The sequence below is a fragment of the Mizuhopecten yessoensis genome, unplaced genomic scaffold, assembly GCF_002113885.1.
Source record: "Mizuhopecten yessoensis strain PY_sf001 unplaced genomic scaffold, ASM211388v2 scaffold2995, whole genome shotgun sequence".
NCBI lineage: Eukaryota > Metazoa > Mollusca > Bivalvia > Pectinida > Pectinidae > Mizuhopecten > Mizuhopecten yessoensis.
The window spans coordinates 557,809-572,975 of NW_018404823.1; the positions used below are offsets into that span (position 1 = coordinate 557,809).

Here is a 15,167-nt window from a genome sequence, read left to right on the forward strand (position 1 = left end):
TTGGAGATATTGGTTACATTCTGGAATCTGTTTAGATTTAAGCCATGTGTCATAATCACAGTATCCTTATCCTTTGACTTACGTGGGAGCATGTTATACATATAAGTTTGTTTCTACATAACAAGATTAAAACTATTTCAATATAATGCATATGAGATTAAAACTATTCCAAATCGTATTCTATATAATTTGTATACGAAACTATAGTTTATCACTGAAATTGACATTTTTTTTAAGAAAACGTTTTAGCATAAGAAAATAGTATGTTGTTTATCAGTCTTCATATGATAACAATACACTTTATTAAATAGATCAAACAACAGTCATTAATATTCCATTTTATTGAATAGGTCAAATAATGTAACACAAGTCATAAAAATTCCTCTAAAAAATACAAATTTGTTACATATTGCAGGTAATTTGATAAGTAAGATTCTTTTGAACAATTGAGAATTCACGAATTATCCATGTAGGCACACTGTTTTGCTAGGAATGGTAGGTTTGGTGATGGTGTTCAAGAGGACACGTTTGAGTTCTACAATATCCTCCTCAGTACACTTCAAGACGAAGCCCTAGAAAACATCCGGGTAACGTAAACGCGTTTCTTCTTAGCAATATGTCGTTTAATATATTATTTATGGTTCATGTTATGTAATCTTAAATTGAGTTGTGCTAATCTCAGTCTTGATGTTCGAGTTTGGCGAAACATGTACGAGTGAAAATAAGTCCACTATAAACTTGATAATGTATTCACGGTACAGTAAGTAAGTGTATGATGCGATGTAACATAAACCACTACAATTTATATTAAAGCTCCTAATTGTATCATATTAACTTATATAAGTTCTTTATTACTGTTAACTTAAGTGTGAATATATTTATTATGTTAGTTTTGTTTCGTGGCTATAGCCAGACCCTACGTTTTTTAATGGTTGTACATTTGTATATCATTATTTGTTATCATAATTGATGATATTTGTTTTGTATTTACAGCGTCCACTTCAAGATGATACATGTAAGTATGATACTTACCGTTACGGTGTGTAGCTATATGCAGTATCACGTCTATGATGAAACATTAGCATGCATAGAAACCTAGAAACAATAAAAACGGTTCTGCTTGATTGGTCGATAATAAGAGTTTTTTTTTATACAGTAGAAGTGTGAACTAAGTGTCCTATTATATAGTGTATAGACCAAACAGCATATCTTTCATCTTACGATATTGTGAACAGACTAACAGAACATTCTTCTTCTTCTTCTTCTCTCTGTGAGTAGCATTATTGTTACTATAAGAGAAATGTTAGTAAAATGTTCTTTTTGCAGACGATGAGCATATCATGCGTCACTGCGGTGCCTCACGATTGTTTGGTGGGAAGTTCTTGATGACCTATTGTTATGAGGCATGTGGACATGTAAGTTTACGTCTACACAGACGGATATCTTACTTACTTAGTTCTGCAACCAATCAGCTACATTAGGAGGTTCGTAGTGAATGCAAATGAATGTATTTGTTTAACATTCCTGCAAAACGATTACATCCTTACTGGATGAAGCCTGCCAGAGTTTCATGCTAAAATGGTGATGTGATCGATTTGCGTTTGAACCGGCATGGATGTTTAAACAATCGTTGAATATGTGTCTTTACAGAAATCCTTGGTGCTTTCGGTATTGAAGTGTCTGTATCGTCAGTGAAATAAAATTTCTAAAACAGCCGTACGTGTCCAAAGCATTCTGACGATAGTCTGTTATTATTTGCGACGCAATGAGAAGCTTCAAAATGATACTGATCTAACTGCGTTGACGCCCTATGGACATATTTACTCTGGGATTGTTTATATAGGTACTTGAAGCGGTAATATAAATATAGGCGAATGGATGCATGAATATAATCGTACAAAAACAAATCAGTACTCTTTTAAGAAAAAGAAATTTTACAAATGTGAAAAGTAATCATATTGACGATACAGATTTTAGCAGGGGAAGGTGTTTGTGTTTACGCGGGCTTTTTCAGTAAAATATGGATGGGCTGCTTAAACGTTTTTGCTTTTTTGTATTAATGCACTCATGCATTCCCTGAGGAAAAAAATGCAAAAAAGCGCATGTATCTGTTTTTCTTGAGCAGGAAAAATCGACCATTTTTCTTAATTTTCTAGGTTGATACAGTATTTCAGCCATTCACAAGTCTGAGCATACCCGTTACTAAGGTACGATTATTACAGTTACCGTATTTACTCTAGAGTATGTCTATGTACATGCTGCTTTTCTGATCATCTTTTATTTTAACTTTCATATCTGGCGAATGGAATCACTGGAATCAACAAAGACCTAGATGTAACTCGATTTGACGAGATGTAATTACGTTGTTTTGTTAGTAAACGAACTTGATGATATATTATACTCACTGCAATACTCACGCCATATATTATACTCGCATGTTTTGCTGACATTGAACTATTTGAACGCTATACAAATTGTTTTGAATCAACTTTTTTATTGTCATCCTGCTAAGCAGAATCCGGACGGTTTATCAAACTCCGCAGTGACGTTAACTGTGAACGACTCGGACGGGAATAGTGCATATTATGTTTCATCAGGGATCGGTGGCAAATATGGCAGTTTATCAGATCAAAACCAACTATTGAAAGAAAAAATGGATGTCGACAGCACAAATCGCATTGAGGTAAAATCGTCAAACATCTCCAAACCACCAGAGAGCAAACTTTTCAGTGGATTGTCTCTTGCTAAGGGCAACATGGATGTGATACAGACAGGTGTTGAATGGGGACTAGAGAAATTGACCGAAACAGAAACGATGGAGGCATCTGAGGTTTCCTGTCGAATATGTAAAGATGGTAATTCCTCTAACATTTCTAACAGTTGATTTAACCCGCGAAAACATATACGATCATGTATGTAAATTCAACTAGTAGACAGTTCACATTGTTTTACTCAAAGTATGAAAGCCTATATTCAGAGTGATAAAACCCAATGTCGCAAAAATCTACAGGGTAACCGTATTAAAAAACCCTTGCTTTCATATAACAAAATAAAATAGAATGACTTCATTAAGTTCTTACTTGAAAAAGATTTTTTTCTGTATACATTGGTAGTTGACTTTACCGACCGCTGATTAAAAAACTTATAAGGCAAAAGACAATGATTGAGCCCCTATTGATATTTGTAAAGCCTTGTTTCACTGTAAAATAAATAATTTTTGTTGACAGGAAACGTGGGCGTGTTGTACAAAAAGCTACAGGTGATCTCTCTTCCTCCGGTTCTGGTTTTGCAAATCAACAGATTCAATCAGGTACTGTTTTACATGTTATAACAATATATCGTTTTTGCTTTATTTAACCAAGGATTTTGGAATTTTTATCAGCACCAATATCAGTAATAAATACATATCTTGTGGTCGATATTTTGTATCCCAACAGAGAGATCGTGATGTGTACAAGGTGAACGACCAAGTGTCTTACCCCAAGTTTCTGGATATGACCAGATTCTGTTCCGTATCAATGGAGGTAAGACATTTTTATCATTTTTTGATGATGTGTGGAAAAATTTCTGTACAACCATATTTACACATGAACATTAAAACGATTTGATGCTAAATAGGAAAAAAACAGTTTGCTTGTTTATCACTTCCTATACAAAAATATATTTGCACGTTTAGTTCATTTTTAACAATAGATCCTGTTTATGTGCAGCCGATTCGATAACGTGTATGTCATGATTACTCCATGGGCGTTAAGATTTAAGTCAAATTACTTTCTGTCTTCTTTCTCTTACTTGCCTCCTTTGTAGTCCTGAAGCAATAAGCTGTACAGTGTATCAAGCTACATGGATTTATGAATCAACATTTTAACAAAGGAAAATTGTCTTTTTTATTATCAGATAATCAGATGACGTCATATTATTGCTCTAAGTTATCGTAATATTATTCTTTCCCCATGGCATATTTTGCGAAGTTTTTAAAAGAACAATTTAAGGCTGTTCCACAAGAATGACATTGAAGAGTTTTATCTGGAGGGTTGCAAGCCAAGAATAGAACAGTTATGACTTTTATGCTGAGTGGTAGAGTTTGGTTCTTGCTCTAAAAAGGTGACAATTATATTATTTACGTATATAGAATATAAGTATTTTATTTAGCAGGTTTCAGGAGCTTCTGGTAAACTGACCCCCGGAGAGTCTTATTCCTTGTTTGGTGTGGTGAATCACCAAGGGTCAATGAAAGGAGGACACTACTTTGCGTACATCAAAACAACCCACAGGAATGTAAACAGCATACAAAATCAGCTACAAAAACACGAATGGAAGGATCCTGAAAAAATGGCGTCAAGTATTCGTACCCAACTGGAGGACACTTGGCATGAAGAACGACGAAAGGAAAGCGATGATTCTAATCTGAAATCTCGAAACAGGATGCATTCTGGGGAGGACCAACATTGTTTTGTTGATATGGATGGTGATTCCGACACGTGGTTTGGTGTCAGCGACTCATCAGTAAAGAGAATTAATGAAGACACTGTGATGCAGAGTGAACAGGCTTATATTTTAATGTACGAAAGAGTTTGAGTTATTCAGAATATCAATTTACGTACAGTACTGTCTAAAACATGTTTATAACAGACCAATAACATTGGTCACAATAACTTATTATATCATACAGCATTGTTTTACTTGAACACTTCTATCTTTCTTACTATGGACGATCAATAAATGCTTTTTTTGGGTTACAACATAAAACACATATACCCTTATATACCAGAACTATTCAATTTTCAGTTGTTGAAAAACATATTTACTATTTATCACCACCCAATCCGTCGAACATATTGTTACAATTTGTTTTTTTAAATTGAAACGAAATGTGTCTATTTGCATTGAAATTAATACAATTTGAAGCACTTAATGATTGCCAAATATACAATTTACGAATTCACTTATGGATCCCCGTTCAATTGTACCACTGCAAAAAAATGTAACATACATTGGAAACGTTTATTTTTCATGCATGACTATAGCGTATCTAAACGTAAACTTTATGAAAAATATTAAAGAACAGATATTTTGTTTTATTCACGACATTTTTAGTGCGGGGAATCGGCTGTGTCTCTGTCACTCTGATGATGTTTATTTCAGTTTTACTGTTATTAATTATGGATATATCTGTGATTTGTGTTAAAGATAAGGATCAATCGCTGTTTTCAGCTTTATGTGTTGCTTTAATATGGTCTTTTACTTTCCTAATACAGATTTTTTCTTACCTTTGTCATTGGTTTTCTTAAAAATATATTTATTGATATAGCTTATATTGCTTTAAAGTGCTCTTAACTTTCGTTTTTTGTTTTTTATTTTTGACTATAGATCTTTTAATTTTTAAAATCTAGAATTTATTTCTTCTTATTTTAACCATTTTAACCGAGATCTTGTTTAAGGATGTACTCTTCTGAGGTTTCAGTCACGTTCAAGTCTCGTTTTGATCTGGCGTAACGGGTTTTTGTAATATTTAACAAATTATGATAGGTTTAATAGCAAACACACATCTGAAAAACATGGCAAAAGACTAGATTTGTGTTGTGTGAAGAACATTTTTTACAAGAATTTGAAAAAAATGACCAATTTGGTGGCCATTTTGAAAAAGTGTATTTATGTGAATTTCTTGCGCTCAACAAGAGGCAAAATTTCACACTAGATTGATCACTTAAATTGTCATTGTGCCACCATTTTTAAATGTAGCAGGTTCAATTTTGCTGTACAACTTAATAATGTTCATTATGATTTAAATCATATGCAAAAAAGTGGAAAGTTATATATATTTGGTAATTCTTTTTAACATATTAGGGTAACTGAAGCACTTTTGATTTTTGACCCCGAAAAAGGTGAAAAATAACACAAATAATAATGGGACAACAAAGAAGCACACCGACCCCCCATTTTCGTGGCTGCTTTAGAAAGAAAAACACATTTTTTCATTCATGCATTGAATACTCAAATAAGTTTAATAGAGGATTTTTTTTATATCAAGCGTTTAATCTGCAAAAAATGGTAAAGAAATGTGCATTTTTTCATTAAAAAATAAGGGGTAGGGGTAACTAAAATCGCATTTCTGAGTAAAATGAATAAGATTAAGAAATTTTACTTCCATAATTTAAAAGAAAATAATATTTTTATCAATTCTACAAACTTTCATACATATCTGATAACACAATTGGAAGCAATTGTATGATATTTTTCTGCAAATGGTCAAAACCCGAACATTCACCTAAAATCACCTATTGTGTTAAAGTGGGATCTTTGACCGATCATAGCACAAAAACAAACACACGGACATATGATTTTTTTTTGCATTTTCTACTATGCCATTATCGACCTTTTCCAAAAATCAATATAAGAAAAAAAGTTTAATACAGGATTTTTTTGACTTCTCGGAGGTTTACATCCTTAAGCTTCTATAGATTTCTTGCATAGTACGTCTCCAGTTTACTTTGTATAATTTGTTTAATTATTTGTGTAATAAAATTTCATCATATCGATTTTCGCTTTTAATACACTAGTTATTTTTTGGTTTTGTGCCATTTCCTTAATCATATATCTTTGCCGTTGAACACATACAAATGGATTTTCCCTTTTATCAATATGACCAGATGCAAAATTGCGTGTATGCTTTGTATTTAATTTGCTTCATATTTATAAGGCACTTGTATATTTCTTAACCTATTTTGATACATTTTGTCTATGATTATACAATATTATTTTTGTACATCACGTTTGTCATTGCTCCTCATCATACTCTAATAAAGTCTTGTTTTATACTTACCCCTGTGTAGTAAGTGTTTATTGTATAGGTGACCAGCGTTATGTAGAATGTTATACAACAGTAACACTCTACTATCACTCAGAAAATCTACATTAGCTACATACAACCAAACAGATGGACATATATTGTTTAAAAAAGTAAAAAAAAAATATCAAATTGTGTGTTGAATATTGATAAAGATGCGAATATTTAAAATTCCAATATCTGTTTATTTTTAGAAATAGCATATATTTATAAAAAAAAAAGGTCTATTCAATTGAGTCACAGTGACTTTCTACATTTGATTACGAATTACATGTACTTCGGCAATAATATAAGCACTGGTCTATGAACTCATCAGCTGGATTTGAAATACAATTTTTGGTAGCTGTAGCATTTCTTATGAAACATAACTTTTCAAATAGGTCATTCCAGGTAAGGTTTCAAATGCAAGTTTGGTATAAAATAAAGTTCCATTTCATACGATCTGTTTAACACAAAGCATTTGTCTAATAATCAATGTTCTTTTGCCATAAAAACAGCGATAACACCTGTCTGAACAATCCATTAAGAATTATTGGGTGGCATAATTTAAGTGTACACAGTGTGAAAGAAATGCAATGTGCTAGTGTTTTCATTTTAAAAACTGATACGAAAACAATTCTCTTAGACTTCATCAAGTGCCTACGGTAAGGATCTTGGTTTTTCTTGAAACGTTTGACTCGCAAATGTTAAGGTTTGAAATCAATTACTATTTGTTTACCTTATCAGAGGTACGTTACATTTTTTCTCAATTAGAGTTGAATCTTAGGGGTCATCATCCTGAAGGTTATTATCATAATTCCGGCAAAGCAATTTGGACGTGCTTTTCCAAATATTACAAAGTTGAAATATACATAGGAACGCATTACCTGACAACACTATCTATTGTCATTTGTGGGTTTAATCTTCCATCTGTCGAATTCATAGGGTGATGAATTGAAGAACGAAGTAGTTTATGTTCAAGTTATCTAATGCCAACTCTTTACTCTAGTAAATAGTCAAAAGCAAGATCCAATCTTTATATTTAAATAAACATGTGTTTTACAATAATTTGAACTTGTGAATTTTTTATAGTATGCCCCTAATATTTGACCTTGTGGGCGTCTGCGTCCGGTATTGACGTAATGTAAAAACATAGTCCACCGTGGGAAGACCATAATACTCTGATGAAGAGTAAGCTAATATTATGCAATACATCAACGTAAACTTTCTACCGTGTCATCGTGGAATAATAACGTCTAGACGAGGAAAGTAAATTGTGTAATACGCGCAGGGAATGTTAATCTGGGCAAATAAAACAGATAGGGTTTGGTGGATTCATCGAGTTCAACTTAACTAGAAATTGAACTTTTATTAGGTAATGCTAATTCAACGTTGTAATAATAATTCTTGCACAAAATCCCAAATATGGAAAATCAGTAAGTGCACACAGATGCTAGCGGTGGCGTAACATATTTCAAGGGGAAAGGTCATAAGGTACACGTCCATTATTAAATGTTTTGTTAATTTATATGAGTTCTAAGTGCCGAGTTTTATCACGCTTGCTCGTCTAAAGTCGGTTGCATTTTTATTTTACGAGATTTGTTTTGTTTTGTTGTTGAGAGAGTGTGCTGCTTGTTTGAACTAAACTAAACTCGGAGAAGACAGCATGAATAATTCTTCTTGGAATGTTATGCTCTCCCTAAATGTGTCGAATATTCTAGATTCGTTAAAATGAATGCTGGGAAGAATTGAATGGGAGCATTTAAGAGCGTATTTATTTAAATGAAATATAGTAGGTAATGGAGTAAAAGCATTCACTTCAGTGAAATAGGTCTAAGATTCTGTCTGATTTAAGTGTTGTATTAATGACGCTCCGTTTGATAAAATTTGTTATATATAATTCTGCGTTGTATCCCTTTATCATGAGATGTCCATTCATTACGGAAGGGACATGTGCAATTTGACAATATACACTGGCTCGCAGCTGATTTATGTATATACCTATCGCTCTTATTCATAAGTATTGTGTATGACAGTTTCAAAGCATGATCCTTTTTCATACCACCAATATCACAATGACTGCTTAGATGAATATCATTGCATAGAGTGATGCGTATTCAAACTATGTTAGGGTCAAATATATTAGGAATGCCACCCAGACACATGGAAATTTCCATTTCTATAAATGGTTATTTTGAGACGGAAATTCCATTAATACACGTGACATATCAATTATCAGCTGTTGCATAGTTTGAAGATCTACTTCAGCGAAGGTAAGTTTTACTATACTAGAATATCCGCTGCCTTGATCAATCTAAGATAACGTTATATAATATATTGTGCTATCCAACAATGTACGATACCAGGAAGTGGGTATTGATGATTAAAGCGGTATGCAAAGCCATCTTACCGGAAAGTGGTGGTCTAATATCTACACATACTGTTTACTGATTATTTCATTCTACAACAAATAATGATAAAAATATTAATTATTGATTAGTGCATGTAATAGTTCAAACGTTACATGTAATTATGTAACAAATGCTAGTAATAACGGATTTTTTTTATTACATGTTTCTACTTAGAATGCGTATGCATATCGAACACATGTACATTCCACGGATTTAAATACCTACTACGACCGAGGCACATGTGTATTAAAGCCAAACATACGTCAAGGTGTAAGATATGGCTAGTTCATTATAGCGTTTGACCTACTTAGGTAAGCACCTCAAATACCGCAAGTCCGGTATGCAATGTTTTTCACCACAGGTAAACATAGCTAAAAATAGACATGGTGCAATACTTTCTATATGGAGTGACGGTTCGTGATATCAGACGATATTCGGTATCAAATCTTCATGCTACAATGATCACTACAGTCACTTATGGAATGAACAGAAATAAACGTTAGTTAAACAAGACATCGACAATGAATGCAGTAGCGGAACACTGTGGTGTAAGTAACACCTTCGATAAAGTTTTATGAGCATACCTATTTGTAGACGTAAATCATATAGACGCTCTGTAAAAGAAAATTTGGCAATCAGCATGTTAAACATACACATAAAAGGAATCGGCATTAGAAATACATGTACATTACATGTGTACAGTTATATACCTTAAAATTACCATTGCTGTTATTTATGGACATGATCTAATGTTGTTTACATTTAGATTTTAATAGATTAAGACAAAACGTATTGTTCGTTCATTTGTTGTTTGGAGTCCGGACCATTGTATGCTTTCTGTAGCTGATGTAATTTATACAATACATGATGCCTTTGCTATTATAAATCTACCCCAGAAAATAATGCGTTGTATCCACGACTTAGCAGCTCCAGTTGACAGACGGTGAAATTAGACTAAGTAGATAGTAAAGAGTTATGTGCTTGTAAGTTCATCAAACATTGTTATTAACTTTTGCCTTTACATATTCATACTGAACCACTGTATTCATTTTTACACTGAGATTATATTTTAGGTATACAAGTTAGGTGTTAAAGTGTTGTTGAAACTTTCAACAACCTGATCCGGACTAAAATCATTGACACTTTGTGGATAAAACGTTGTGTTTCTTTCCAGGACTTAAAACATGGATATAGTAAAGGAGGAAGGAAGTGCAGCTATATCAAAGGAACAAACGCATAGCCTCCGACTGGTACTATTTATTAATGAACAGGGATCATTTGCTTTGAAAGAGCGTCTGGTATACGAAGTTTTCAATCATTCAATTCAGAACAAAAAGATTGAACTCCAGAGCATATTATCACAGCCACAGTTTGATGAATTGTTTTCGAATCAATCCTGCCCACATTTCGGTACGATATCTTTAGATGTCCAACGCATCATCAGTGCTACTGTGTTTGGTCTTCCTAGCGTACCGAGCAAACACGATGTTCTACTTAAAACCCATTTGGAGGGTGAAGGCCTTAATATGTTTCTCAGTGGCTTCTCAGTCCAAATCCGGACGAAGAAAGTACTGAGCAAAAAGCAGCTTGGCTGTCTTTATCCATTGGTGCATTTTAACAAATTAGATATAACGCTACTGAGTTTTTTGTTATTTGAAATCTTCGGTATCAAACCAACATCTTCATCTTTTACCCAATTGCCACAACAACATCACATACAGATAGGGGACGACATTTTACGACTTCGGTTGTATCGGAACGCAGTATCACATGGAGGTGTTACTGGAATTAATCAAGAAGAGTTCGATTCTCTATGGAAAGATATTTCCGGAGCCCTCATTCGTATACTAGGCGTCGAGTATAAGTCCCGTGTAGACGAAATGAAGTCAAAGTGTATCGATGGTCCTATGTTATCAACCTATCGGAAGCTGATTGATCAGTGGCACCAGGAAGACCTAGAAACTCAGAGATCTCTAGACGAAATCCGGCAAGCAGTTATAGATTTTAGAAAATGTGTCGGTCACAGAGACTACCAGCACCGAATTTGGTGGAAATCTCAATTAATGGAAGTTACAAAGAAAATCAAAGAAACCCTACTTCAAAGCTCTAAAACGCTTTCAGGTAATTTATATTAATATTTGTAAATTTATTTTAACATTGCATTTTGTAACCAAAAATAATAGAATTGATTAGATAAATTAAATGTTAACGAGCATGTTTCATCATCAATAAGCAGTATTGAGATACATTGACAGTGCACAACTGAAACGGAAAATAAATTTTGATGTTTAGCAGTTTACATTTTTTTTTTGACACTACTAGTTTAAAACCTTAATGAAATTGTATGGGCTATATAACCTGTGCTGACCGTAAGATGTTAATATTTGTACGGTGTGTTTCTGTGATTCCCAGTTCAGCAATGCTTACATCGCCTTGCCATATACTGTGTTTAATATTTTGATTGTACTAACAAAGACAATCGGTATTATCTAGAGACAGACACAAACAGAGAAGCGTCGGGGCACTTACAGAACGCCTTACTGTTTGCAAACCGTGCAGACATGCTGCGGGCTTGCCACCTCTTGGATATGAATGGCATCCCTTTCAAAACACACACAGGTTCATCGTTGGCACGAAGTGCAAGTTCTGTTGGGTCTGGGAGCAGCCACAGGGAAAGGCCTGTTGACACACAGACGAAAGAGGTATTTTGTTTGTTTGAGGTTTCGTCGTATTTGCTTAGCCTAATTATCAGGTTTGAATAAGAAAAACAAGTGCATTTGTCGAAGAATAACAATTTATGTAAATATTGATTTTTGTTTCTATTGTCATTTAATTAATAAAATTGGGACATCATTAAACAGACACGCAAGAAGGAATGTAGCTCAAAAGAATATTCTACGACGCGAACGTCTAAATCTTCAAAAGGGAGACGCCGATGGACCGGTCCAGTTCTTTACAAGGTAAACTACATACAAAAGTTTCATTTTATTTACCACTTTTTAAAGAATTATATATATTTACTCTGAATTATATCTCAGGAGTTTTCATTATGTCTTTGAGTAGAATGTTTTGATGTTTTTCATGATAATTTTCCCCACTTGATGCGTTATTACACCTTATTTAGTTAAGTACTGACTGAGTAATTAATTTCTTTGCAGAGCGATGTAATGCAGACTACAGAAGATTCCGGTACACCAACAGATGTTGAACTTTTATGTAAAGTAATGGTAAGTAGCTCATCAAAAAGTACAGATTGTTTCAATTTTTGCTACAATTGTATTACCTTTTTATAGTATATATATCTCATTTAAACTATTCTGCACTGTAATCGTTTCACTGTTAAAATTTCAGCAACATACACCAACATCATCGTTAGATGAACTGTCATTCCTGACGAAGAATTTTGAGATACACACACCGACCTCGTCGTTGGATGCTGCTGATCTTGATGCTATGGAGGTATGCTCTGTGTTCTCCACTGTTGTAGACTTACCTGAGTCGTTACGAGATATTACACGATGTAGAAATGGCCAGCCATCTAGACAGCACTACCGACGGTCGAATACTCATGACGTTAGCAACGCCTCAGCTCCTCGTACAGAAAGCATTAACAGAGAAAGTAACATATACAAGCGAGAGCAAAGGTTGGAAAGAAGAAAACTGCGAAAGGTAAAAGCGTGAGACATTATCACTGTTTTAAAGGTGAACATTTCTTTATACTCAGTTCTTCTTATATCTTTTTAGCTAAATTGCTGTTTGAAATCAGGTTTATATCAGTTAAATTTTCCTTTTTCAGATGGAGAAGGGAGATATTGATGAAATAACAGAAGGTGATGCTCATCAAAGAGATCTGAAGGATTATCGCATTTCCCGACCTGACACTCCTGTTCCTTTTTACTACGTTCGTGAAAATAAAGTTAGCAAAGGACACACGCACCCTCCTGTAACTACACCACATTTCCTAGAGTCAGAGGAGTCACAAGACTTCCGTGACCGACAACAGAATAAACGTTGGACTACCCATCCGGTAGGTACATTGAAACTGAAATAATGAATAGAAAAGCGAAGGAAGACAGCATCTTTGTAAGAGATATGGTATTTCGATACATAAAATAAGCATATAACTGGAACATATGGCCATGTCGTCAATTACGAACTCTTCATCACTATTGTCAAAAGAATGTTAATCCAATTTACGGTCGTATAATAGTGGTTTGATTTCAAATACAGGAATTCAGTTGACTACCATAATTAGATATATTTTATATGTATATATACCGTAGACTGTTAGAGATCGATTCTCTGTCGCCGATGGAAGTAGAAAACTATACAATTTCCGCAGGACCTTATTTATCCTGAAATGTGTGACACATCTTGTCCTTCCCTCATGAGGATTCCAGTCTCCCTACTGGCACAACACTAGATACTTTAACGTTGATTTTCATGCATATGCATACAGTTTCCCCCACCTCCCCTAAAGTTTGGGTATAACCGTAATGAGACTAGGTCAATAGACATCCGCAAAACAGTTGGTTAGAGTGACCGTTCTGTGAAGGATTAAAAATCCGGTATGACCACACTCCTTGTTTACTCCTAGATTCATATTCATTGTCTTTGGAGTGGTTCTAGATTCCTTAATATTGTCAGTTTCTTGATATTTTTGCTGATGTCGTTTTACTATATTTTTAGCATTTTGTGGAGTTGTGTGTTGACACTTTCTTCTTTATTGTCCAATTTGGATAGACACGCCATTCAATGAGGACAAATGGTACTAACAAGAACAGACGCAGGAGCGCTAGTGACGTCCACCCGGCATCCTTTACCTCCATCCAGAAACGGATCCTAGACAGATACGGAGGTCTGGATTTTTCTGAATTTACAGACAAACCCTCAAAGCAGCTGGTATGAATCAATGCATTTTCTAGTACATGAGCACAATATCATCTTCTTGTCTATTTAGATTAAGAAGGATACAGCTTAACAAGAAAATAAAAGACAAGTTAAAATATCAAAGCTAGCCTGTTCTTTGCTTTGGTGTTATTTATAATTGTTCTACAATTGAATATTCTAACAATACGTAACTGTTTTGTAACTATGTTCCGTTTGCAGGGATATCCACGTATTAATGAAACAGGCGATGACTGTGAAGACATCTTGCAAGATCCAACACGTCAAAGTCGGGAATCATTCAAACCAAGAGAGATACAGAAAAACCACACAAAAGCGGACATGATGTCTTGTACTAAAGGTGTGATGTCAGCCCTTAAGGGATGCGTGTCTAAGCCATCGAGATTATAGAGACTCCTTGTTACGTTGCTACTTTACAAAGACATGCTCAACTATGTGAATGTATTCAGCATTATCTTCATTGCATTTACTTTGGACTGCACATGACGTGATTGACCAGTACTTGTTGTAAAATATAGTCAACAGCTAATCAATGAAAGGAGATTTGTAAGGAGTGTAAATATGTCAAATGTACATGTCCTTAACATGTAATTAATGTTTGTAAGGTTAGTTTATACAAATGTCAAAATCTTTCTTTGCTTTGTCCTTTAGCAAGTTTATTAACAGAAAACTGCCTTGTTGTTATAAAGTTATAACATATTATGCAATTTGTTAACGAAAATTTTACAAGTTGAAAATAAAGTTAATTTGTGTACTTTTTGTCTATTACACCTTATTTAAACACCAGAACTCCCAAATGACAGCAATATTCGTTGATGCGTGTCTGTATTTAGCTCAGGTAAAGTTTGTACAGATACAGACAACGTCAGAGTGTAGGAATAGTAGGCCCACGTGTACACACATGCCAGCTAATCATCATGTATATAAAATATCAGTGTCTATGACTTAAAGTTACTTAGTACATGTTACCGGTTCAGTTTCAAGGTCTTAGATCGTCAGATTAAACATGGATTCGTACTGTT

At 34.2% G+C, this 15,167-nt stretch overlaps 1 protein-coding gene across 1 annotated transcript; it reads left to right on the plus strand.

Moving 5' to 3' along the window:
• The first annotated feature begins 9,635 nt into the window (after nucleotides 1–9,635).
• Nucleotides 9,636–14,810, plus strand: LOC110446753. The gene is made up of 9 exons (XM_021492052.1): nucleotides 9,636–9,785; nucleotides 10,412–11,358; nucleotides 11,731–11,939; nucleotides 12,099–12,197; nucleotides 12,396–12,464; nucleotides 12,589–12,906; nucleotides 13,034–13,264; nucleotides 13,981–14,139; nucleotides 14,347–14,810. The coding sequence occupies exons 2-9, from the start codon at nucleotides 10,422–10,424 to the stop codon at nucleotides 14,533–14,535; spliced, it is 2,211 nt and encodes a 736-aa protein (XP_021347727.1). The 5' UTR covers nucleotides 9,636–9,785; nucleotides 10,412–10,421; the 3' UTR covers nucleotides 14,536–14,810.
• The last annotated feature ends 357 nt before the right edge of the window (nucleotides 14,811–15,167 follow it).